This window comes from Stigmatopora argus, chromosome 12, assembly GCF_051989625.1.
Source record: "Stigmatopora argus isolate UIUO_Sarg chromosome 12, RoL_Sarg_1.0, whole genome shotgun sequence".
NCBI lineage: Eukaryota > Metazoa > Chordata > Actinopteri > Syngnathiformes > Syngnathidae > Stigmatopora > Stigmatopora argus.
The window spans coordinates 18,276,049-18,303,902 of record NC_135398.1 but is presented as its reverse complement, the minus strand read 5'-3'; the positions used below and the strand labels follow the sequence as shown (position 1 = coordinate 18,303,902).

At 43.8% G+C, this 27,854-nt stretch overlaps 1 protein-coding gene across 6 annotated transcripts in view; it reads left to right on the top strand.

The window, feature by feature from the left end:
* depdc5 (DEP domain containing 5, GATOR1 subcomplex subunit) overlaps positions 1–27,854 on the top strand; it is a 210,389-nt gene that overhangs the window by 165,331 nt on the left and 17,204 nt on the right. For 5 of the 6 annotated variants that reach the window (XM_077615705.1, XM_077615704.1, XM_077615703.1 and 2 more), the window contains 6 exons: positions 2,572–2,704; positions 9,673–9,772; positions 9,850–10,086; positions 13,652–13,821; positions 25,975–26,146; positions 26,217–26,277. In XM_077615705.1, coding sequence (XP_077471831.1) covers positions 2,572–2,704; positions 9,673–9,772; positions 9,850–10,086; positions 13,652–13,821; positions 25,975–26,146; positions 26,217–26,277 — 873 coding nt within the window. The remainder of the gene's footprint in view (positions 1–2,571; positions 2,705–9,672; positions 9,773–9,849; positions 10,087–13,651; positions 13,822–25,974; positions 26,147–26,216; positions 26,278–27,854) is intronic. The other variant, XM_077615707.1, reaches the window with a different exon arrangement.

Here is a 27,854-nt window from a genome sequence, read left to right as displayed (position 1 = left end):
TATATCCATCACAGCAGATTGCCAATCAACCTGCAATGTCCCCGAGGACATCTCGAGACCACCGGGATCTCCGTGGATAGTAATAATATCTTAGATTAGGCATTTTTTTAGTATTCACCTTAACAGGATGTGACTCTTATATTTTTATATTACTTATTTTATGTATTTTACCGGGAAAGCGCACTTTGTAGAGTAGCACCACCAATTTCGTTATGCGCAGCTGTGTATGATGACAATTGTCTTTTGATTATTCGATGATGATGATGATAAAGCCTATGTCTGAACAAAGCACACCAGCAGGTCCTTCTCTGAATGGCAAAAAAATGGTTTTGGAGTGGTCAAGTCAAAATCCGGATTTAAATCCTATTGAAATGCTGTATTTTGATATGAAACGAGCTGTTCATGCTAGAAAACCCTCAAATATTACAGAATTGAAACAAATCTGCACAGAAGAGTCGGCCAACATTCCTCAAAAGCGTTGTGAAGGACTCATCACGAATTATCGTAAATGGTTGATTTCAGTTATTGCTGCCAAAGGTGGCAAACCCATTATTAGGTTAAGAGCGCAATTACTTTTTCACTAAGGGCCAGACAAGTTTTTTTTAAATTGGTAAATAAAATCATTTAGAAACTGCATTTTCTATTTCCTTCGGTTGTCTCTGTCTCATACTGAAATTAGTTTGATGATCTGAAACCTTTCTGTGATATATAAAACTGAAATCAGGAAGGGAGCAAATACTTTTTCACAGTATTGGATTCTATTGATATTTCTCTTTAGGGTGTTTTTGTTTTCTATTCTTTATTGTTACTTATGCATTAACTTTCTCAACAAAATTTAGCATCAACCTGAAAGCAAAAAAAGTAAAAGATTCTTAACTTTTTAAAGATCTTGGCATGACTCCCATGCTCCATGTGAAAACTGTTAAGTCAGGTAAGTACTGTTACATTTACAGTGGGGCAAATAAGTATTTAGGCAACCACCAATTGTGCAAGTTATCCTACTTGAAAAGATTAGAGAGGCCTGTAATTGTCAACATGGGTAAACCTCAACCATGAGAGACAGAATGTGGGAAAAAAAATCTAAATCAAATTGTTTTATTTTTAAAGAATTTATTTGCAAATCATGGTGGAAAATAAGTATTTGGTAAATACCAAAAGTTCATCTCAATACTTAGGAGGCCAAACATTTTCTTCACAAGCTTTTCACAAACTGTTGCTGGTAATTTGGCCCATTCCTCCTATGCAGATCTCCTCTAGAGCAGTGATGTTTTGGGGCTGTCGTTGGGCAACACAGACTTTCAACTCCCTCCACAGATTTTCTATGGGGTTGTGATCTGGAGACTGGCTAGGCCACTCCAGGACCTTGAAATGCATCTAATGAAGCCACTCCTTTGTTGCCCTCGCATTGTTTGGGATCATTGTCATGCTGAAAGACACAGCCACGTCTCATCTTCAATGTCATTGCTGATGGAAGGAGATTTTCACTCAAAATCTCTCAATAGATGGCCCCATTCATTCTTTTCCTTTTGCTGTGTGTTTGGGATCATTGTTATCCTGAAAGACCCTGGTCGCTTTGCTGAAAATCAGCCCCAAAGCATGATGTTTCCACCCCCGGCTTCACAGGTGGTGTTCTTTGGATGCAATTCAGTATTCTTTCTCCTCCAAACATGAGAACCTGTGTTTCTACCAAAAAGTTCTATTTTGGTTTCATCGGACCATAACACATTCTCCTAGTCCTCTTCTGGATCAACCAAATGCTCTCTAGCGAACCCCAGGCGGGACTGGATGTGTACTGGCTTCGGCACAGGGACACGTCTGGCAGTGCAGGATTTGAGTCCCTGGCGGTGCATTGTGTGACTGATAGTAGCCTTTGTTACTGTGGTCCCAGCTCTCTGTAGGTCATTCACTAGGTCCGTGTTGTTCTGGGATTTTTGCTCACCTTTCTTGTTATTGGGGGTGAGATCTTGCATGGAGCCCCAGCTGGAGGGAGATTATCAGTGATCTTGTATGTCTTCCATTTTCAAATAATTGCTCTCGCAGTTGATTTCTTTACACCAAGCCTTTTACCTATTGCAGATGCAGTCTTCCCAGCCTTGTGCAGGTCTACAATTTTGTCTCAGGTGTCCTTCGACAGCTCTTTGGTCTTGACCATAGTCGAGTTTTGAGTGTGAGAGAATTAGGTTGTGGACAGGTGTATTTTATACCGATAATGAGTTAAAACAGATGCTATTAATACAGGTAACGAGTGGAGACCTCATTTGAAGTTAGACCTCTTTGACAGCCAGAAATTTTGCTTGTTAGTAGGTGACCAAATACTTATTTTCCACTCTAATTTGGAAATAAATTGTTTAAAAATCAAACAATGTGGTTTTGAGTTTTTTTTGTCTGTCATGGTTGAGGTTTACCCATGTTGACAATTACAGGCCTCTAATCTTTTCAAGTAGAAGAACTTTCATAATTGGTGGTTGACTAAATACTTTTTTGCCCCACTGTATGTTTGAAAGCAGCTGTTGCTGTGTGTTTTGTTTTCAAGATCCCCGGAAAAAAATCATGTTTTATTTATGAACATAGGACAGGTGTACTACTTCTCCCAGAGCAGAAGGGCCTACCAATCAACTGCTTCATAAGCGCTGAGGTCATCCACTGGTTAGTGAACAATGTTGAGGGCATCGCCACACAGAGCATGGCTGTTGAACTTATGCAGGTAATATTTTCTTTGGTTCAAATATTTGTTGTTGTCTTTCAGTATTTTGAATCCAAATTATGAACATAGGGAGGGGGGTTGTTCCTAGTTCCTTTGTGAGCAAATTTTTTTTTGCTATCAAAAACATTTATTTGAATAGCACTTAGGTTGTTCTGCTTCCTGGATTAAACAATAGATACAGCAACTTTTGATTAAATTAATTTTCTTTATTATTATATTATTATTTAGAATGTTTATTTATAATTTCAGTTCATTGTCACATGAAATAAAAATGCCAATACAAGCCCACGCACCTTCCAAGTACAGATACAGATAATTTAAGTGGTTTCAAGTGTTATACCTGTCAATTTATACGTATTATCCCCGTGTTTTATATGTTTTTGATCATTTTAAATTGTGTACGCCGTATCACAATTTTTGTACGAGACTTTTTTTAAATAGGTTTTTTGTTAAACCGATCTCGTTTTACCTATTTTGGCTCTAATCCGTATCGTATCAGTCACCTGTAGCAGATGAAAACGTCATCACCGACTTCTAATAGTATTGTCATGCTTTAATTATGATATGCGCATGAGAAGTATAAGTAGTAGTAGTAGTAAAAAGTCTTGATTAGGTCCTAGGTGCAGAACTCGAGTTGAGTCTGGCGACAGTTTTTGGGAAGGAACTGTCCTTGAGTCTGTTTGACTGGGATTCATAGATGCTGGACAGGGTGGGTCGAGGGCAGTTGATGATCTTTTGGGCTGTGTTGATAACCCTCTGCAATCTTTTCCGGTCGGCTTCTGTGCAGCTTGAGTGCCACACTGATACAGCGTACGTCAGCAAGCTCTCAATGACAGACGGTCACCAGCAAGTTAGTGTTCAGTTGCTCTTTCCTGAGTACTCTCAGGAAATGTAGCCTTTGCTGGACCTTCTTGACGATGGCGTTTGCCGCCCAAGTGAGATCAGCAGAGATGTGGACTCCTAGGAATTTGAAAGTCTCTACCTGCTCCTCACATTGGGCATTAATATACAGGGGCGACGGAGCAGCCTTGTTTCATCGAAAGTCCAAGATGAGTTAACTGGTTTTGGACACGTTTAGCGCCAAGTTATTGAATCTAAGGACCTCATCTCTGTAGGCCTTCTCATTCTCCCCTGTGATCATCCCCACCACTGTTGTATTGTCCGCAAATTTCACAATGATGTTCTCAGGGTGCGTGGGTCTGCAGTCGTGTCTATGTGTAGAGGGACTAGAGTCGTGGATTCAGTACACAACCTTGAGGTGAGCGTGTGCACGTGCGAATAAAAAAATGAAAAATGCAACAAGTCGTGTTTTCTGTGAGTGACAATGCTATTCACTCCTTGCCGTGTCACCAGTTTTAATCCGTGATACTTTTTTTTTCAACAGACGTTAAATGATTATTAATTGCTTTGAACAACTCTGTAGCTGATCATAGCTGACTGACAGTGCTGTCATCAATGTAGACGCTTTGACGTGAGAGTGATGGATACCTATTGATGATCCATGTCTGAATGGGTAGTGTAACACTCTTGGTCGTGGAGGCTAAAAAGGACAGCTCACAGCATGCCTTAGTTGAGGCAAACTGCAGAAAAGTTTTGGTGTGCTGTGTTGCACAGGATATCTCATCTCATCTTCCGCTTATCCGAAGTCGAGTCACGGGTGAAGCAGCTTCAGCAGCGACGCCCAGAATGGCCTCTCCCCAACCACTTCATCCACCTCTTCCAGGAGTACCCCAAGGCATACCTGGGCCTGCTGGGAGACAGTCTCCCCACCGTGGCCTCCTCCCGGTGCGACGTGCCCAGAACACCTCCCCAGGGAGGCGTCCAGGGGGAATCCTGATCAGATGCCCGAGCCAACTCATTTGGCTCCTCTTGATCCGGGAGAGCAGCGGCTCTACTCCGAGCCCCTCCCAGATGACCGACCTTCTCACCTTATCTCTAAGGAAGAGTCTGGCATCCTGCGGAGGAAACTCATTTCAGCCGCTTGTATCCGGGATCTCATTCTTTCGGTCACGATCCGCAGCTTGTGACCATAGATGAGGATGGAATGTAGATCAACCGGTAAATAGAGATTCTCACCTTTTGGCTCAGCTCCTTCTTCACCATGACGGACTGGTGCAGAGTCTGCATCACTGCAGACGCCGCCCCGATCCGCCTGTCTATCTACCACTCCATTCTTCCCTCACTCGTGAACAAGACCCCAAGATACTCAAACTCCACCTGAGGAAGGACCTGATCCCTTACCCGGAGAGGAAATGCAACCTTTTTCCGATCGAGGACCATGATCTCAGATTTGGAGGAGCTGATTCTCATCCCGACCGCTTCACACTCGGTTGCGAATCGTTCCAGCGAGATTTGGACATCACGGCCTGATGAAGCCAACAGAACCACATTGGCCTGATGAAGCCAACAGAACCACATTATCTGCAAAAAGCTGGGATGCAATACTGACCCCCTCAATGCCACGGCTTGGCCTAAATATTCCGTCCCTAAAAGTTAGGAACAGAATCAATGACATAGGGCAGCCCTGGCAGAGTCCAACCCCTGCTGGGAACGGATCCGACTTACTGCCGGCTACGTGGACCAGATTCTGCCACTGGTCATAAAGGGACCGGACCCCGCGTAACAGGGATTCCGGAACCCCATACTCATGGAGTACCCCCATTAGACTGCCCGCGGAACACGGTCAAACGCCTTCTCCAAGTCCACAAAGCACATGAAGAATGGTTGGATGAACTCCCATGACCCCCCAAGGACCCTGCTGAGGGTGTAAAGCTGATCCACAATTCCACGGCCAGGACGAAAACCACACTCTCCTCCTGAGTCCGAGATTCGACCTCCCGGCGGTCCCTTCTCTCCAGTCCCCCAGAATAAACATTCCCGGGGAGGCTGAGGAATGTGATTCCCTGGTAATTGGAACACACCCACTTTTCAACAAGGGAAACACCACCCCGGTCTGACAATCCAGAGGCATTGTCCCCGATATCCATGCAATTTTGCAGAGGCGTGTCAACTAAAACAGCCCTACAAGATCCAGAACCTTTAGAAACTCTGGGCAGATCTAATCCACAACCGGGGCCTTGCCACTGAGGAGCTTTTTAACCACCTTCTTTTGACTTCAACCCCAGCGATAAGAGAGTCCACCCCAGAGTCCACCAGCTCTGCTTCCTCATGGAAAGGCGCGTCGGTGGAATTTAGGAGGTCTTCAAAGTATTTGGCCCACCAATTCACAACATCCTGAGACGAGGTCAGCAGCGTCCTATCCCCACTATACACTGTGTTGACGGTGCACTGCTTCCCCCTTCTGAGACGTCGGCTGGTGGACCAAAATTAGCTTGAAGCCACCTGGAAGTCGTTCTCAATGCCCTCACCGAACTCCTCCCATACCCGGTTTTTGCCTCAGACACCACCAGAGCCGTGTGCCACTTGACCACCCTGTACCCACTCAGCTGCCTCCGGAGTCCCACGGGCCAAAAGGGCCCAGAATGACTCATTTTTCTTACTGATGGCATCCCTTACCGCCGGTATCCACAAGTAAGTTCTGGGGTTGCTGCCACGACAGGCACCGACCACCTTCCGGTCTGCCACCTCAGCAATAGAAGCACGGAACATGGTCCACTCAGACTCACTGTTCCCCGCCTCTTCCCGGACATGAGAGAAGCTCCGTCGGAGGTAAAAAATGAAACTCTGACAGGGGACTACGCCAGGCATTCCCACCGGACCCTCATAAAATGTTTGGGTCTCCCGGGCCGCACTGGCATCTGCCCGTACCATTGGAGCCAACTCACCACCGTGTGGTGATCGGTTGACAGCTCCGCCCCTCCCTTTACCCGAGTGTCCAAGACATGAGGCCGCAGGTCCGATGACAAGACCACAAAGTCGATTATCGAACTGCGGCCTGGGGTGTCCTGGTGCCAAATGCACATATGGACACCCTTATACTTGAACATGGTGGTCATTATCGTCCGTGACCGGACGTTTCGTCGAAAGACGTTTGGTCGACGGATGTTTGGTCGACAGACAGTTCGTCGAACGGACGTTTTGTCGAACTAACGTTTTGTCTAACGGACGTTTTGTCGAACGGACGTTTCGTCGAACGGACGTTTCGTCGTACGAGCGTCTCGTCGAACGGACGTCTCGTCGAACGGACGTCTCGTCGAACGGACGTTCCGTCAAACGGACATTTCGTCGAACGGACGTTTCGTCGAGCGGACGTTCCGTCGAGCGGACGTTCCGTCGAGCGGACGTTTCATCCAGCGGACGTTTCGTCCAACGGACGTTTCGTCCAACGGACGTTTGGACACGCAATGTAATTTATCAAACCTAGGGATTGAAAAATAAGAAAGAAGACACAATTGAAGGTGAAAATTTATTTTCAAATTTACTTTCAACATTAAGAACATATTATTCAACGAAGGTGAAAATTTATTTTCAAATTTACTTTCTACATTAAGAACATATTATTATTCAACGAAAGAAAGCAGTCTTTAAATTGAGAGTGATGAGCGGTATTGCAGGGCAAAGGGAAATGAATGAGGTCATTGATTTTTACTATAATTTGGACAACGTAGGCAGGCCGGATTAAAAAGCCTAATGGGCCGTAGTTTGAAAAACATGTACACACACTCCAATACGAGCGAATCCGGGGGCGGGGCGAGCGAGCGAATCCGGCACACACGCCAATAGATATTTTGTTATTAATGCTGTTACATTGTCAATGCAATTACAAACTCTCTCTCATGATTATAATTTTCAGAGCGAGAGATTACCTGGTTGATCGCGATGTTTAGATATTAATGCTGTTAAATTGTCAATGCAATTAAAACTCACTCTCTCTCTCATGATTATAATTTTGAGACCAAGAGATTACCTGGTTGATCGCGATATTTAGATATTCATGCTGTTACATTGTTAATGCAATTACAAACTCTCTCCCATGATTATAATTTTGAGAGCGAGCGAACCCGGTGACGACGAAACGTCCGTTCGACGAAATGTCCGGCGGCGAATCCGTCGACCAAACGTCCGTTCGACGAAACATCCGTTCGACGAACTGTCCGTCGACCAAACGTCCGTCAACCAAACGTCTTTCGACGAAACGACCGGGTACCATTATGCACGACAAGCGCAGAAATCCAACAATAGGACACCACTCGGTTTTCGATCAGGGGGGCCGTTCTTTCCAATCACTCCCCTCCATGTCTCACTGTAATTGCCCACATGAGCATTGTAGTCCCCCAGCAGAACGCGGGACTCCCCCGAAGGGGCACTCTCCAGTACTCCTTCCAAGGACTCCAAAAAGGGTGAGTGCTCTGAACTGCTGTTTGGTGCATACGCACAAACAACAGTCAGGTCCCCTCCCCCCACCCTCTCGTCCACCAGGGTAAACCCCTACATACAGGCACCAAGCCGGGGGGCAACAGGTATGCTCACACCCGCTCTGCGCCTCTCACTGCGGGCAACTCGAGAGTGGAAGAGTATCCAAGCCCCCTCGAGAGGAGTGGTACCGGAACCCAAGCTTTGCATAGAGGTGGGCCTGACTATGTCGAGCCGGAATTTCTCAACCTCATGCACTAGCTCAGGCTCTTTCCCAACCAGAGGTGACATTCCCCGTCCCAAGAGCCAGCCGGGGATCGGACCGCCAAAGATCCCTCCTTTGGCTGCCGGCACACCCGACCTCTTTGGCCCCCCTCACATGCCGGGGGAGCACGTCACCTCTTCGGGCTGTGCCCGGCTAGGCCCCATGGGTGTAGGCCCAGCCACTAGGCGCTCACCATTGCGCCCCTCCTCAGGGCCTGGCTCCAGAGTGGGGCCCCGGTGAGGGCAGACGTCGTCCAATAATGTTGCTCATCATAAGAGGTCTTCTGAGCCATTCTTCGTCTGGTCCCTCACCTCAGACCAGTTTGCCATGGGTGACCCTACCAGGGGCACAAGGCCCCAGACAACATAGCTCCAAGGATCACTGGGACACACAAACCCTCCCACCACGATAAGGTAATGACTTATGAATTAAACTCCTATGTTGAACGGTATATCCTAATTTTCTGCAAAGCTAACAATCTCTTGATTGATATTTGAAGTTTCATCATACAATAGCTTACCATGAACATATGCAAACAAAAGCTGGAGTTCTTTACAACAAAAACTACCTCTGTTATATTAATCCAATTGCCAAACATGCCGCACTGGTTTTGTCATTTTCCTCACCTCTCCTTTTGCCACTCGTTTTATGAAACATCATGAGTGCTGTCCTGTTAATCATTTTTTTGCTTTGCTTCAAATTCAAATGGTTGAACAGATGCTATGTTTTTGTTACTAAACAGTCACAGGTCCAGAAGCCAGGCTACATTACGGCAGTACAACTGGATGGTGTGCATTGCAACATCAACAACAATGGCGACCTACTAGTTTAACTAATTTTTCACATTTTATAAAAATCAAAGCATCAAAAATGTCTTATTCTAAATTAGTTTAGGGAATGCTAATATTTAACTATTCGGAATTAGCACGTATTTTTATTCCTGTATCTATTTAAATTGTTATGGACATGAGCAAGTTCTTCTAAGTCATGGCAATTTACACGGTGGAAAAATACTCGCCGTGGCAAAGTTTAAACAATATATTCCGATTGTCATCTAATCAAATGTTTACAGAAAAGTGAGAAGCCACTTTTGTGGATTAGCTTAAAGACGATGATAGAACAGCAATGAACAAATGTGTATAATACATACATAAATATGTCAAAATATATTCATACTGATGCTATTTATCTATAATTACCGATTCCCAAATTAAATGGCAGACAAAAAGTTCTTGACCATATGAGCTACATGGGAGTTTTATTGTCAACTTGGGTGTCAATTCAGTCTTTTTAATTGGCGTGGTGGCTCAAAATACAGGCCCACATAGCAGGATTGCCTCAGCGCAAACAAGTACTTGTGTTTTAATTTTTAATTTTTATTTTTCAATAGAAAATGCTTGAGGAAGGTTTGGTGGCCCATGCATCTGGAGATGCAATGCGGACCTTTGTTTATGGCTTCTACATTTACAAGATTGTGGCAGAGAAGGAAGGTGAATACATTTTTAAAAATAACTTTATTTTGATTTTAAGTACAAATACTCAACTTTATAATTTGATTTTCTTTCAGCAAGTACACACCTACCCCCAAACCCAGGTTGTGGATGGCCCCCTGCAGCCTTGGAAGACTTGTCCCTTTTTCAAAAAAAGTGGTTTGAGGTGGCCTTTGTTTTAGAGGAGCAACAACCTTGTGATCTACCAGCTTTCCTCCTACCCCGGCTGCCAAGTCGATCAGCCTGTTATGCAAGCAGGCACAGCTCTTTCAGTCGCAGTTTCGGAGGACGCAGCCAGTCAGTTGCACTGCTAGGTAAATAGAGCTGAGGTTCCACAGTTTTTTGAATAACATTGCACCAATGCATACAACTGAAGCATCCAACTTCACAATTACAGTGGGGCAAATAAGTATTTAGTCAACCACCAATTGTGCATGTTCTCTTACTTAAAAAGGTTAGAGAGGCCAGTAATTGTCATCATGGGTAAACCTCAACCATGAGAAAAAACAGAAAATCACATTGTTTGATTTTTAAAGAATTTATTTCCAAATTAGAGTAGAAAATCTATAAACAAGCAAGATTTCTGGTTGTCAAAGAGGTCTAACTTCTAACGAGATCTCCACTTGTTACCTGTATTAATAGCACCTGTTTTAACTCATTGGTATAAAAGTCACCTGTGCACAACCTCATTCTCTCACACTCCAAACTCCACAATGGCCAGGACCTAAGAGCTGTTGAAGGACACCAGAGACAAAATTGTAAACGTGCACCAGGCTGGGAAGACTGAATCTGCAATAGGTAAAACACTTGGTGTAAAGAAATCAGCTGTGGGAGCAATTATAAGAAAAGGTAGACATACAAGACCACTGATAATCTCCCTCGATCTGGGGCTCCATGAAAGATCTCACACCGTAGCGTCAAAATGATAACAAGAGAGGTGAGCAAAAATCCCAGAACCACACAGGGGGACCTAGTGAATTATCTACGGAGAGCTGGGACCACAGTAAAAAAGGCTACTATCAGTAAAACAATGCGCCGCCAGGGACTCAAATCCTGCACTGCCAGTTGTGTCCCCCTGCTGTAGCCAGTACACATCCAGGCCCGTCTGCGGTTCGCTAGAGAACATTTGGATGATTCAGAAGAGGACTGGGAGAATGTGTCGTGGTCAGATGAAACCAAAATAGAACTTTTTGGTAGAAATGCAGGTTCTCGTGTTTGGAGGAGAAAGAATACTGAACTGCATCCGAAGAACACCATACCCACTGTGAAGCATGGGGGTGGAAACATCATGCTTTGTGGCTGTTTTTCTGTAAAGAAACCAGGACGACTGCTCCGTGTAAAGGAAAGAATGAATGGGGCCATGTATCGAGAGATTTTGAGTGAAAATCTCCTTCCATCAGCAAGGACAGCTTGATGAGACGTGGCTGGGTCTTTCAGCATGACAATGATCCCAAACACACAGCCAGGGCAACAAACGAGTGGCTTTGTAAGAAGCATTTCAAGGTCCTGGAGTGGCCTAGCCAATCTCCAGATCTCAACCCCATAGAAAATCTGTGGAGGGAGTTGAAAGTCTGTGTTGCCCAATGACAGCCCCAAAACATCACTGCTCTAGAGGAGATCTGCATGGAGGAATGGGCCAAAATACCAGCAACAGTGTGTGAAAAGCTTGTGAACAGTTACAGAAAACGTTTGGCCTCCGTTATTGCCAACAAAGGGTAAATAACAAAGTATTGAGATGAAATATTGGTGTTGACTGGACAGGAGAACCATGTCAGGTCAAAGTAAAGTCATCTTCTTCAAGTACACGTCTAAGTCCCAATCTGACATGCTGTGAAGAATGGATGGGGGGATTCTGGCCTTTGTGCTAAACTTCTGAGTCCTCTCTCCTGCTCTCACAAAGGCTAATCCTTTGGCGGGTTCAGCCTGTTTGTTTTTCGGCCTTAATGTTCCCACCTACATATGAATACTTACTATAGCTCTGAGAAAAACAGATGTAGAACACACATTGGGAAGGAAATTGTTGGGCACTTATGACAATTTACATTATTTTCATTTATAAATAACTGGATCAGAATTTTATTAGATATATACATAAACTGATGAACAAAGCAACATTTCAAAATTTAAATTAGATTTGTCTTACTAACAGAAGATGTGGAATATACTTCAGAAAAAAAACTGCACAAATTTGAGCACTGCCTTCATTTTGTTGATTTGCATATGTGTAACTTATTACTACAGTCATATCTCTACTTACAAATGGCTCTAGGTACGAAAGTTTTAGGTTATGAAAGAAAATGAGTGCCTCAAGTTATGAAATACACCCAAATATCTATAAATTTCCCATATCCGTTATTTTATTTTGAAGTTGTCACGGATGCATTGATTCTTAATTTACAAAAAGTGTCTGCAAACCAGTCCCCGGGGGCTGCTGTGGGTCCAGGTTTTTGTTCCAATCGATCCAACACAAACAACTTAACCAATGAGGTTTCTGCTGAAACAAGAAGCACCTGACTGCAATCCACTGATTGCACTCCTAAGATAACAGATTGGTGGAAAGGTTTCCTCATAGGTTGGAACGAAAACCCGTACCCACTGCAGCCCTTTCTGGAATAGTTTGGAGACCGCTGCTTTACAATCTGGCTACACTCAACAGGGCTCTCATTGGTCTCACAACAACCACAACCTATGTTTCAAGATTCTCTCTTATGTATTTTTGACCGTCGTCACGAAGTCCTGAGGATGTTTTTTTATTTAGTTTTTTGATGCCTGGATGAAGCAGCTTCTTCTGTTTATATCATCATGCCTCCCAAGAAAATTACCGGCGCGAATGAAAAGAAGTCGTCAGCTAGTAGGACATTGACGAATTGTTCGAGGAGCACAAAAATAAACTCTCGACGGAGGAAATGAAGGAAATAGAGTCGGCAATACAGGAGGAGTATAACCAGAAAGCGGCCGAGGAAGCAGTGAGCATTCTAACAGCAAAAATCAAAGAAATGTCACGAGATTTCTGTCTTCGCAGAAAAAAAGACATCCAGAATAAGTGTTCACAAGTCGTGCGATCGCCCACTTTGACATCATGTGTCTCTTGCATTATAAACACATTATTAAAAGTCGTCAAAGGCAATCGTCCTTGGATAGTTTTTTTTTTCTCTCCAAAACGTCCATTATCCAGTACTGCAGAAGGGCAACCTAAATCCAATCAGTTAAGAACCAGTAGCGAGAACAAAAATTGGGGAAAAATTGCATTCAAAACAAATCATAGAACATTGTTTGTTGTTGATTAATGTTAATGTTTTAGTTTGAATTCTTAATTTTATGTTTATTAGATGTGTTTTCAGGTGTTCATGTGTTCTTCCTCTGTTGCCTACTGTTAGCTTCCTCTTGTTCCTCTGCCTTTCAACAAGGATAGGATTTGCATGCTTTTTATTCATTTTAACACCTTATTAAATCATTTTCTTCACATTTTCTCTCATTTTTGTGTTTCTCACATTTTTTATCAAAATGGAGACACTTTGACCAATTTTAAAGGGTTTAGTTGGTAGTTTTGTGAGGACCATGGAACGAATTAGAGAATTACATATTTATGAAATTTTCAATTTTCGAAAAAAGTTTTGGCATCAATTAATTTTGTTGACTACTGGTTAGTTGGAAACCAACTATGAATTTTGTTGGTGCAGGTAGTGCATCATTTTCACTTTGGCTTTCATGACTGGGTGTAACATTATAGTATGCAGCATCAACTGTGGTAACACTATTAAATAGATTTCACTTTCTGCCTTTGTAAAGATAGAATGATGCTTAACAATCATGTTTCTTTTTCCTGTCAATTTGTTACGTTCTCGCCAATCAGTAATGCCTTGTCCATTAATCTCCTAGCTGCTTCAGTTCCAGAGCAAAAGACAGTTACTCTGGATGTGGATGTGAATAATCGCCGTGGTCGAACTGAGTGGTGTACCTGTTATTATCATGGCAACTTCTGCCTCAATTCTGCCTTCGAGATCAAACTTCATTGGATGGCCGTCACTGCAGGAGTCCTCTTTGAGATGGTAAATATGTTTTTCTGTTCATGTACTATGATTTAACAGAGGAATTAATTTCACATGACTTTATTAGTGGTTTTAGTTTGTGGCTATACTGCTGCCACATTTCTGTATTTTCCGCACCGTATGGTGAAAGTAATAGAGAGCCGGCAGTGCACCTTATAATCCAATGCATCCTATATATGGATCAATATTGGTTAATTATTGTATGAAATTCCTTTTATCACAGCTCCATCTAGTTAATGTGGAACACAACTCTTAACCATTACTACTATTACTACCACTACTACAGCTCCATCTAGTGTATGTATAACATAATTCTTAACCATTTCTTCTATTTCTATTACTACAACTCCCATCCAGTGGATGTATAACACAAACCCATATTACTACTGTCATCCCTCACCGCTGCGCGGCTTCGACATTTGCGGCTTTTTTTATATTAATATTTTATTGTTCTATTATGGGGATGCCCGTGGATGCGAGTGGTTAGCGCGTCGGCCTTACAGCTCTCGGGTCCCTGGTTCAAGTCCAGGTCGGTCCACTTGTATGTAGTTTGCATGTTCTCCTCGGATCTCCGTGGGTTTCCGCACACATTCCAAAAAGATGCATGATAGGCTGATAGTACACTCTAAATTGCCCCTAGGTATGGGTGTGAGTGTGCATGGTTTTCTGTCTCCTTGCCCTGCGACCGGCTGGCCACCGATTCAGGGTGTCCCCCACCTATGGCCCAGAGACTGCTGGGATTGGCTCCAGCACCCCAAGTGACCCTAATGAGGATAAAGCGGTTCAGAAAATGAGATGAGATTTAAAACAAAAATCAGAAAAATGTCAAAATTCACCCTGAAACGGAAATGGAAGACGGGATGAAAAATGGCAGAAGTCAGGGCTCTGCTTCTTCTTCGGTGTTGGATTGGTTGGCACTCAGCGCTAGAAGCCTTATTTCACCATAGAAGATGCGCCAAAAAGTATGCCTTTTTGTGAGTGAATTTCGCATTGTGCACATCAGCTGTGGAGAAAGACTATGACGAGCCTATTCCAGCTTTGTTTGGATTTTGAGTCGCTGTTGAAAATGCCTCCTAAGCTTTCTGGACCATCCCATGAGCCCTAGACAAAACGAGATATGGTGACAGTGACCAAAAAAGTGATGTTCCTAGATATGCTAAAGATGCAGAATGCCATTGCAGCATAAATGAATCTACTGTGCAGTATACAAAGAAAGAAGAAGCGACCATTCGGAAAACGGCAACAATATCCTTTTCCAAGACACCAAGCGATTGGTGTAACCACGAGGAATAAAAAAAATAAACCAGCATTATGATCGATTTACGTCGTAGATAAGGCCGTGAAGCGGGCATGACGAGATGTTGTCAACACACTGCCACTTGTTCACAACACAGAGCCACTCAGAACCCCTCCCAACTGATGAGGACCTCATCAAAATTATCCCATCGGGGAATTGGGAAAAAGAGGCAGTGGAAAACGATGAGGATGAGGATGAAGAACGTGGTCTTCCTTTAAAACATCTGCAGGAGATCCTCAATATGGCAGGAAGTTTGCAACAACGGGTCCAGGTGATTGATGGTCGGAGCCATTGAATTTGGCAATCATCTTGACAGTGTCATGTCCTTTTACAAAAGCATATTTGTACAAGAAAAGAAATGGCGGTCGCCATGTTCCTTTGTGCCCCAAAAACATCTCGCAGAAATAAGATCATCCTGTTGCCCCTACAGCGCACCATGAAGATTACATCGATTATCCATTGCTTTCTCGTATGCTCGTATCTCAAATTTGTCTAGTATCTCAAGGCAAATATTTGGTTGGAATTTCCCTCGTATCTCAAATTTCTCGTATGTTAGGGCATTCGTATGTCAAGGTATACTGTAGTATTGTACTAATAATAGGGGTGATTCTACTTTGTGGTTTTCCGATTATCGCTGCCATTTCTGGTCTACATTATTCGCGATATCCTAGGGAATACTGTACTGCAGCTCGATCTAGTGGCTCTATAATACAACCCACTACTGCTACCACTCCTCCATCTTGTGGATGTATAACACGTCTAGGAACCCAGCTTTGTAAATCACCTGTTAACGCTTTATTCCTCAAGGTTTCCTGTGTTCATTTCTGTAAAAACTCCAACCACCATGAGAAGTCAAAGCCAGACATTTTTTACCATGATAGAGGAGTCAAATACAGTGCGCTGGGTCAATTGCTACACCTATCATAGGCCAAGCATAAAATGTCACAGATGGAGCAAGATCTGATCTGTACAGTCTTCTCTCATCTCATCTTCCTCCGATTATCTGAGGTCAGGGCAGCAGCATCAATAGGGAAGCCCAGACTTTCCTCTCCCCAGCTGCTTCATTCAGCTCTTCCGGGAGGATCCCACATACCAGGGAGGCGTCCAGGTGGAATCCTAATTCAATGCCCAAGCCAATTCATCTTGCTCCTTTCGATCCAGAGGAGCAGCGACTCTACTCGAGCGGTAGGAATATAGATCGACCAGAAAATAGAGAACTTCGCCTTTTGGCGCAGCTCCTTCTTCACCATGTCGGACCGATGCAGAGTTTGCATCACTGTAGACCAGGGGTCTCAAACTCAATTTACCTGGGGGCCGCTAGAGGCCAAGTCTGGGTGAGACTGGGCCGCATCAGGATTTCCACAAGAAAAGCGCTGATAAAACATTCCAACGTTATCAAAAATCTTTATTTTTTAACAAAAAATAATGAATTAAATAAATTAACTTAAAGATGAATAAAAAATCAATCAATCAGTAATACAAAAATAAAATAATAATAATGAGAGATATACACTGGCTGCCTAAGTAGAGAAAATGAATTATTTTTATTCCGTTTCAAATGTCTGTATTAACAGCTCTTTAACCTTTAACTTTCTGAACTTGAATGGAACATTGAACATGAAATATTCTGAACACGGCTTCTCTTGCCTACTCCTTGCTGCTAGAGACCTGGCAGCGCTTCTTCTCACATAGCTGAGTCACATTTGGCTTGAGGGAGGAAGCAGTGGAGACCCTCAGTAGAGCTTGAAAATGCTCATCAGTAAGTCTGGACCTGTACTTGGACTTATTGAAGTTCAAGGTGGAGAAGAGCTTCTCACACAAGTATGTGCTCCCAAAAAGGCACATGGTCCGCTTGAACATTCGGGAAAGTTCAGGGAAGCTGGGGGTCAACTCTCTCAAAAATTGCCCAAGCTTGTCTGCTTCTCCACTCACCTCCCTGAACTTGGCTTTGAGTGCAGAGTTGCACTGCAGGTCAATGAGCTCCAGTTGAAGCTCAGGAGGGGCATCTTGCACATCAAAGGAGAAGGGGTCCGCAAAAATTTGAAATGTGGCTTTGTGTGTCTTGAAGTCTGCAAATCTGTGATCAAATTCCTCATGTAGCTTCGAAATGGCCTCAACATACTTCTCACCACTGAATGGTGTGCCTGCATCCACGAGAGCCTTGCATGCTGGGAAATGGCAAAGGTTTGTCTGAGAGAGCTGGGCTTTCCATAACACAAGTTTAGTGCAGAATGCTCTCACGTTGTCATAGGCAGCACTGACAAGTTGCCCCTGGCCTTGTAGCTTCTTGTTCAGTACATTAAGCTCATGTGTGATATCAACAAGAAAAGCCAAGTCCATGAGCCATTTGGGATCACTTAGCACAGGAACAGCAACCCCGTCTATCTCCATGAAGTCTTTTACTTCTGCTAGTCAACTCAAAAAATCTCTTCAACACGTTTCCCCTGCTGAGCCAACGTACCTCAGTGAAGTAGAGCACATCCCCATATTCTGACTCCATTTCCTCTAAAAAAGCACGGAACCTTCTGTGCTTTAAGCCCCTGGATCTGATTTGGTTGACGCATTTCACAACGACAGACATCACATTGTCAAACTTCAGGCATCTGCTGCAAAGGGCCTGCTGATGTATAATGCAGTGCAGAGCTATGGCCTCCTCCACACCCTCCTCTTCCAGTTTTTTTTGAACAAGTGCTACCAGTCCATTCTTCCTCCCTGTCATTGATGGGGCTCCATCGGTTGTTATTCCAACAAAGCTCTTCCATGGCAAACCGGCATTCTTAATTGCATCACACAGCTGGTGAAATATTTCCTTAGAGGTGGTCTGGCCATGCATTGGAATTACTGTGAGCAACTCCTCCATTACTTTAAAATTGTCATCACCACCACGGACATATATTGCGAGCTGGGCAGTGTCTGTGATGTCTGTGGTCTCATCAAGAGCCACTGAATATACACTGAAACATTGTGCTTTCTCACACAGTTGATCATAAATGTCACTTGACAGGTGAGAAATGCGCTCTGCCACGGTGTTGGCAGAAAGGCTGATGTGGTTGATGTGGTTGAACTGACTTTTCTTTTGTGGACAGACAATATGTGCAGCCTGTAATATGCACTTTTTGATAAATTCACCTGTGAATGGCTTTCCTGCTTTAGCAATCAACTCACAAACGGCGTAGCTAGCTTCGACTGCTGCATTACTGTCTTTGGTAGCCTTCTTGAAGAAATCCTGTTGCCTCAGAAGACATGTTTTAAGACTGGCAACGTGGTTGGCTCTCTCATCTCCCTGGTATTTTCCGTACTCCTCAGCATGTCTCGTAGTATAATGACGTTTCAAATTGTATTCCTTGTGCACCGCAACTTTTTCAGTGCAAATGAGACACGTCGGGTTGCCCCTGTGTTCAACAAAAAAATATTGCACTCCCCACTTTTCTTGAAACTGTCTGTGCTCATAACCGACCTTTCTCTTCACGCCAGGCTTTGAAAGAGACATCTCTGGGGCTCTGTAATATTTTTTTCCACTTGGAATGAGTCTCGGGTTGATCTTTCACGTTCAGTCGCGCGGGTTTGTGGAGCATGCCCACTTTCGCTCTCTGTTTCTCCGTTTCACTCGTGAAGATGGCTACACTGACACAGGCTGGATCACAGATCATAGCGCCTCATTCAGTTGTATGCTGAGAGCAGCGGAGGAGTGTGCGCGCCGAGCGGAGTGATCGGCTTCACGGCTTCTCCTCCGCCCAGCTGATTGGAGGAATGAATGAGTGAGTGAGCGAGGCACTGGACAGCCCGGCCGATGTCCCGCCCTCCAGAGCCGTATACCTCACCGTGATTGGTTCATTCAGCTCCGAACACAACAAGTGTCATTCATATCAATCTTGCGGGCTGCACGAACATTAATCTTTCATATTAAGTCGGGGGCCGCAAATTATCGTGCCGCGGGCCGCGAGTTTGAGATCCCTGCTGTAGACGCTATACACTGTGTTGTTGAGTCACCCGAGATCGACTGAGGATAATCCTCAAAAGCGCTAGACTCGCAGTTGGGAGGCTGGTGAGTTCTCCGAAGTAAAAACACAGCCGCCGATGGTACCGGGCAGAATGGAGTGCAGGGCACCGGAGCCAGAGATGCCCGGCCGATTCTTCTTCCTCTCCGCCCAGTCAACATCGGTCGTCATCACACTTCCCCGTCAGGTGTTGCTATTTTCGGAGGGTTGGGTGGTGCCCGGACCGGAAACGAATCAGGTCGACAAGGTCTTGTTTCGGTAACTGGGCTTTCTCCTCAGAATTAGATTTGTTAGACAATAGAGATTGGATGTGGAGGTGGGACGAAGGTGGGGGTTTGCAGCTCCTGCGGAGTATGGCCCTTTGAGTCGTGGTATCAGGTGGAATGGGAGGTTGGGAAAGGGCTGAGCCAGGTTTCACCTGTTCATCTGCCAGATCATTGTCTACGAGGTTGGCCCGGTATCCAGATTAGTTGCACCTGCTTAGTTGATAGGAAAAGCGCAAATTGGGATTGGATTAAAAGGAAGGAGGGTTATAAAACATTGGGGTTTTTCGAAGGCCTGGAGGAGTGATTTGCAGCCTGTAATGATGGAGGCGGAAGACCAGTCATTGTTCTGATCGAGCCAGATGACGGCCGCAATCAGTGCAGCTTTTTCGGCCTGTAAGGAGCTCCTCACGGTCCCTGTGGGTGCATGCCAGGAGTGGATCGTAGAGTCAGGACCACCCGTCATTCTTCGTGCCTTTGAGCGTAGTATAGACAGACAGATCGGTCAGGCCATGAGTTGATGGTGCACTTTGTTCCCCTCCCAAGACTTTGGATGGTGGATCAAAATTTCCTGAAACCACCCGGAAGTCGTTCTCCAGGACCTCACCAAATTCCGCGCATGTCCAGGTTTTTGCCTTCGAGACCACCAGAGCCGCATGCTGCTTGGCCACCTGGTACCCGTCAGCTACCTCTGGAGTCCCGTAGGCCAAATGGTGTGATTGGACTCCTTCTTTAGCCTGACGCCAGTGACCACCAGCAGGTTCTAGGGTTGCTGCCATGACAGGCACCAACCACCTTGCAACCGCAGCTCCTGTCTGCCGCCTTAGCAATAGAGGCACGGAACATGGTCCACTCGGACTCAATGTCCCCCGCCTCTCCCCTGACAAGAGAGAAGCTCTGTCGCAGGTGGAGATTGAAACTCCTTCTGACAGGGGACTCTCCCAGGCATTCCCAACAGATCCTAAAAAAATGTCTGGGTCTGCCGGGCTCCCCCACCATTGGTGCCACCTCACCACCACGTGCTGATCTGTTGACACCTGCGCCCCTCTCTTTACCTTAATGTCCAAGACATGTGGCTGCAAGTCCAATAACACGACCACAAAGTCAATCATCGGACTCCTTGCTTGAACATGGCGTTCATTATTGTCAATCCACGCCGAGCACAGAAATCCAACAATATAACAACACTCGGTTTCCGATCAGGGAGGCCGTCCTTCCCAATTACGCCCTTCAAGGTTTCACTGCCATTGGCCACGTTAGAATTGAAGTCCCCCAGCAGAACCAGGGAGTCCCCTGAAGCAGCACTCTCCAGCACCCCTACCAAGGACTCTGCACTGCTGTTTGGTGCATACGCACAAACAACAAACAGGTCCCGTCCCCCACCTATAGGTGCAGGGATGCTACCCTCTCGTCCACTGGAGTGAACCGCAACATAAAGGTACCGAGCCGGGGGGCAATACGTATGCCCACACCTCCTCGGCGCCTCTCACCGCGAGTGTCCAACCCCCTTTGGGAAGAGTGGTACCAGAACCCAAGCTGTACATAGAGGTGAGCGCGACTACATCGAGCCGGAATTTCCCAACCGCACGCACTATATCAGCCTCTTTCCCAACCAAAGCGGTAACATTTCACGTCCCAAGAGCCAGTTTCTGCAACCTAGGATCCGACCACCAGGGATCCCTCCTTTGCCTGCCACCCAATTGTCATCGCACCCAACCTTTTTGGCCCCTCTCAGCTGGTGAGCCAATGGGTAGAGGAACTCACATAACCTCTTCGGTGTAGGCCCTGCCATCTGGCGCTCACCATCGTGCTCCTCCTCCAGGCCTGGCTCCAGAGTGGGTGACCCAACCAGGGACACAAAGGCCCCAGACAACATAGCTTCAAGGATCATTGGACACACAAACCCCACCACCACAATAAGGTGATGATAATGAAAGGGGCGGTATAGTCTTTCATACACATAATAGACAAAGAAGGAGACTCTTCCTCTGATTTTTCAACAGTTCATTAAGTATCTTTTTTTTAGATGGCGCCGGTAGTAGTACCTCCGTCCACTCTTGCTCGTTTTGTGTTTTTGCTCCTTTTCTATCTTTTTTAATTGCATTTTAGTATTTCTTAAAGCTTTCCCCCATAGACTTTGATTTGTACTTTGCGCTTTTTGCTTTGTTGTTTTGCGACCTTTGCGACTCGACTCCATCTGTCGCGTGGCTTGGTTTCTTTGTGCTAGTCCTAGATATCTTTGGAACTATTCAGCCGTGCCTCCGCTGTCATGCACGTGGGATCAGCTGTGAGCAGTGGACAGGAGAAGAGGCGACGCTCTTGACCAAGCATTCCATCTGTCTAGTTTTTTTACCTATGTCTGAAATGTCTTCTGTGTCTGTGCTGGTTACTGCAACTAAGGGAATTTCACGAATACGGGATGAAATAAAGTTCTAATCTAATCTGGTCTTTTCCACACATATGGGAAGAGTTAAATCCCCCTCAGCCGGCGTGACGTCTTGTCCAATAGGTGGTTGTATTTCCATACCTGTCAACCTCGGCCAATTGTTCCCCTTATTAATGATTACAATTGCCTTTATTAAGTGATAATAATACGTACCAACACAACACGGCCCATCTTTACTCACATAGGACGCACTTGAAAGTCTAAAATTTTCCCCAATCACTTTTTGTATGCACTAAATTCAAGATTCCGTATATGTCGTTGACAGCTTACCGTATTTATTTGAGTATAACGTGCACCCATAATTTGTGACTAAAAATTGGTATAATTTTTCCCCCCACTTTTTCTCAGCTCACACCAAGGATTGCACCGGTACTGGTAACTGGCAAATTCTGAACACATGTCGCCATGACAAATCATTTATTTAGAGCATATGGTACGGAAACCTGGTAAAACAAACTACCAGTACAGTCATACCTATACGAGCTTAATGCTTTCCGGGACTGAGCTCGTATGTCGATTTGCTCGTATGTCAAATCAATGTTTCCCATATAAATGAACTAAATACAAATTATTCGTTACCACCCTCTGAAATAACACAAAAAACAGGATATTACAATGGAAAAATATATTTTTATTGGTTGTAATTTACCATCTACTAACAGAGTAACAAATAACTATTGGTTATGATGTTTAATAATAAAATGAGGAATTATTCAATACAACAACAACAAAAACGGAAACAATGCAACGCTGCGCCCAGTGCTCGTAGAGATATTTGCACGAGGGAGATGTGGCGAAAAAGAGTGCGCTGAAATAATAAGCAGCTCTCGTGGCCTGGACACCTGGCTGTCTCGAATGCTCGTATCTCAAAACTTGTCTCGTATCTCAAGATGGTACCCGGACATTTCGTTGACGGACACTTCGTTCCCGGACGTTTCGTCGAACGGACATTTGGTCGCCGGACAGTTCGTCGACCGTACACTTCGTCGACCGGACAATTCATCGCCGGACACTTTGTCGCCAGACAGTTCGCCTAACCTTAACCACTATTAAAGAAGACAAAGGAAATTCACATATTCTTTATCAAAGAAAATAAAACAGCAAAAACTCGCTCGACAACTCAAACACAAACATTTGGGCGTGTGCGTACTAAATGGGCTCGTCTCTAAACACACTACGCACGAAACGGGGTTCCTCCGTTGAGCGCTCCATTTTTAAAATAAAAGGCAATAAATAAAATTATTTTATTAAAAAAATTATTAAAAAGAAGACGACAAATATTCCAATATTCCATATATATCCAATATCCATATTCCAAGATGGCGCCGTTCACGCGGGAGCTAGTGGGAGTAGCTCTGTACACTCTTGTTTTTTGTGTTTTACAGCCCTTCTATCTTTTTTTAATTACATTTTAATATTTCTTAATACATCCCTTTTTACTTAACTTTGTACTTTATACTTTTTACTTTAATGTTTTTACAACTTTCCTTGTTCTGTTAGCCTGGCTTCTTTTGGCTACTTCTTTTTTTGGAACCATTCAGCCATGCCTACGCTGTCACACACATTGGACTAGCTGTTACAATACCCAGCAGAAGGAGCAACACCTCGGTGCCGCCGGAGTTTCGGAGCTGGACAAAAGTGCCGGGAGGAGAGGCAACGCTTCTGACCAACCATTCCATCGTGGGATAAGATGGAAGAGCTGTCGGCGCTTACCAGCAACGGAGTCGAGGCGTTCTGCCCCGCAGCTGTTTTCTTCAGCTCCAGACTACTGAGGAACTGTGCGGATAAGCTTGGAAGAGTGACTCTGCATATTCTCTTCCTCGGTCACAGTCTGCAGAAGTTCCCCATCTCGTGGAAGACTTCCTGTGTGTGGTTCCAGTTTTTGTCCAACTTTACGTCTTTTTGAGTCTATCCGTTTTTGCTACCGAAACTCGTAGCTCGTTTTTGTGTTTGCTGCTTTTCTGTCATAATGATTTGGTGATTCTTAATGATCCCATTGACTTTGATTTGCTTTGTACTTTGTACTTTGTGCTTTTTGTTTTTGCTTTGTTGTTCTGCGGCCTTTGACTGTACTGTCTAACTTATAACTATGCCTTTTTTTGCTACTGTCACAATGAAATTTCCCGAATATGGGATGAATAAAGTTATCCAATCCAATCCAAAACGTCCGGTCACGTCTCAAGGTAAATATTTCCTTGGAATTTTACTTGTATCTCAAAATCCCTGTATGTCGGGGCACACATATGTCGAGGTATTACTGTATCAACACAATTCTCAAATGGAATTTACAATTTTAAATCGTTAAAGTCTGATTCATCATCATCAGTTTCACCACACAATTGATTTCATTCTTCTTGTGAGGTGCTGGTAGAACGGGCTCTTGCGCTCCATCTAGTGGACAAATATAGGTTTTATGTCTTCCATTATAACGGCTGCAGAACGTCCAGGTCCCTTAGATGAAAATAACTATTAACAAAGTAACACATAACTAGTGGTTTAATAGTAATAAAATGTGTTTAATCTAACTAAAATTGGGCAGATTTCGCCGATGGGAGACAGAGACGTGTGGGGGGGTGGGGTTCGTTTTTTTTCCACGACAACACACTCGTAAACGGAACAAACAAATTTAAATTACCGTAATTACTCGAATATAACGCGCACTCGAAAATAACACACAGGTATAACTTTGGGCCAAAAAAATCTGGAAAAACGCAGTACTCGAATATAGTGCGCACCTAAAATTTCCCGCTGACGAAAATCAGAAATCTTACCTTTTTTTCTTCGTTTCACGATTGTTTTGTTCAAACAAATTTATTCATTAGAATCCTTCAAATGAAAAGTTCCTCTCTCTCTTTGTCTGTCCTCTCATACATCTCTTCGTTGAGAATCCTATCAACGTCCACGCTTCCTTCATCCACTTCCTCTTCCTCCCACAACACATCATCCGATTGGCTTTACGAGATGACGTAAAATCCGTGCGTCAAAGTGAGTTTGACAATTCTTTTTTCGATCGAAAATTTGTAATTTATTTTAGTTATTGATTATAACACTGAACTGAGAGAGGGTGAACTGAGACGGGTACGAGGCTAGAGGGGGGCAGTGGTGGTCTCGGCTTTACGAGATGACGTAAAATCCGTGCGTCGGCTTCACGAGATGACGTAAAATCCGTGCGTCGGCTCTACGAGATGACGTAAAATCCGTGCGTCAAAGTGAGTTTGACAATGCTTTTTTCGATCGAAAATTTGTAATTTATTTTATTCAATTCAATTTCAATTCAATTTATTTGGCAAGAAAAAGCACCAGGCTAAGGGCCATGTAACAAGACACAAAAAAAATAAAAATAAAAAATAAAAATAAAAAAAAATTAGTTTTTGATTATAACACGCACCCCCAACTATTGGAATTAATTATTTTGCAAAAACCTGCGTGTTATATTCGAGTAATTACGGTAACTTGGATTAATATATACAGACACTCAAACATACGTTTAATGTAACTTTACACAAAACTGAATTCTAGTTTTGTCTTAATCTTTTGTTACCTTCGTTTTCCGGGTTGGCCATTTGCCACGCCTCCGCCCTCACGTTCGCTATCGATGGACTGTTTGCTGTTGTATTGCCTTCTAAATATTCCCAAAATGCTGCACACAAATGTCCTCACAATAGAATAACGCACGACCACTTGCCAACGAGAAATAGTCTTTAAAGAACGATCGCGGGAGCTTCTTTCCTTAGAAAGAACAATAGTTGAGCTTACCCACGTATTGATTGTGGGTAATGAAGTTTTATTCTGAGAAAGGTTGCCATTTCCTATGGGTGTTGTGTGCACGAGTATACTTCATTACCCAGAAATCCCTCTTTTTGCCCCCCGTGCATGCGCGTTGTGCGTTTCCTGGTTGTAGAGAAACTCGTCTGAATTAATCGTTCCGTGCTCGTAGATATTGTTATACACGAAAGATATGCAAAATTGGTCGCATCACAAAATTTTGATCGCATGACGGGCGAATTATTCGATCGAAATTTCCGCCGTAAGACGAGAATTTTGTATGACGAGCGCTCGTATGACGAGGTACCACTGTATTACTATAAAGGCCCCACTGTTAGATATGCAAGTAAAAATACCCCTTTTCAAGTCTTTTTTTTCTACTAGGTTCAAGGTTGGCACAGAAAAGCGGCATCCTGTGGTTTCTTATTGGTTCCCGTATTGGAGGGTCCATTCGCTTTGACATCACACCTCTATGGAGATCCATTGAGAGCCCAAGTCTTCATTCCTCTGAATATTCATTGTCTCATGAAGAATGGTTGCGAAAATTTATTTGAAGGTAAATAATCCCAATCTATGGTGTATTTTTCGTTAGGTAATTTCTACGGTTATCATTGTTCATCAAACAGGTTTTGAACCAGAGACCTACTGGGACAGGATGCAGCTTTTTCAAGAGGCCATATTGTACAGGTTTTTCTCTTTTCATGGCTGTATTCTCACACTTTTTATTCAGTCAATGCAATATATTATAATAATGGTGTCACTTTGTCCAAGTCAAATGCGTGAAGGATATATTACGTGAACGATTTATTGTCATCCTTCACCCATTTGAAGCTTTAAAATTCACGGCTTCAGTACGTCGCTATTTTATATTTAGTATTGAAAAAATCAAATTGCCAAAATTTACGCTGAAACTCAAGCGGAAGACGGGATAAAAAATGGCGGAAGTCAGGGCTCCACTTCTTCAGTGATGAATTGGGTGGCACTCAGCGCTGAAGAAGCAATATTTCACCGTAGAAAGACGCGCTGTATGGTATAAAAGGCCGAGAAGGATGAAATCTTGCCTTCTCATGTTTTGTTGCAAGTGAATTTCCGATCACGCACATCACTTGTGGAGAAAGACTGCGCCGCGCCGAGCCTATTCCAGCTTTGTATGGATTTTGAGTAGCCTTTGAAAATGCCTCGTAAGTGTCCTGGGCCATCTAAGGCATCCAATGAGCCCAAGAAAAAACGAGACATAATACAGTGAGATATGCTAAAGGTGTAGCATCCCATTGCAGCATAAATGAATCTAACGTGCGTTATACCAAGAAAGAAGAAGCGAACATTTGTAAAACATCAACAATATCCAAGCGAGTGGTACCCACCAGGAATAAAAAAAAGAACCGGGATTATGATGGATGTATCCCGTAGATATGACATTGAAGCTGGCAGACGCAACGGACAACGACGAGAATGAGGATAAAGAATGTGGTCTATCTTTAAGACATCTTCAGGAGATTCTCATAATGGCAGGAAGTTTGCAACAATGGGTCCAGGAGATTATATTCTTGTGTGCCAAAAAACTTTCGCAGAAAGAAGCTCCTCTTTGTTCCATCGATGATCTAATACCTCTCGAATCTGTGGAAGAGGACTTGGACTAAAGCTCACAACAAACAGTTTTTTATTATTATTATTATTTTAATCAAGTGGAGATGAACTATTTTCACTCTGAGTACAGTGTTTATATTTTTATTTATAGATTATATTTAGATATTAATCCCTTCCATTCATTTCATAAGCCTTTAACTGTATTTTTTAATAAATAAAATCATAAGAGAATCTTGAAACAAAGAGTTGTCAACTGCGAGTCTGTCTAAGCCTTAGACTCTAAGTCTAAGGCACTCGGCCACAGCTTCTTCCAAGCATAAGTTTAAGCAGACAAAAGGTCAAAGAAAAGTGTTGTTGTGAGACAGCCAATGAGAGCCCAGTGGAGTGGAGTGATGTTCTAGTGTGAATCAATGCATCCACGACAATATTTTCAAAATAAAATAACAGACAAGGAATGCATTTACTTTTGGGGGGATTTCGTAAGGTGGACCTTTTGCGTATCTAGAGGCACTCTTTTGACAATAAAAAAGCTTTCCTAACCTGAACATTTCGCACCTAGAGGCATTTGTAAGTAGAGGTATGCCTATAACTTGTGTTTGTGTATATGCACGAAAGCATTTAGTATGGTATTGTGGAATTTTGAGGTGCCCGTTAGTCTAGATAACACCAACTGATAG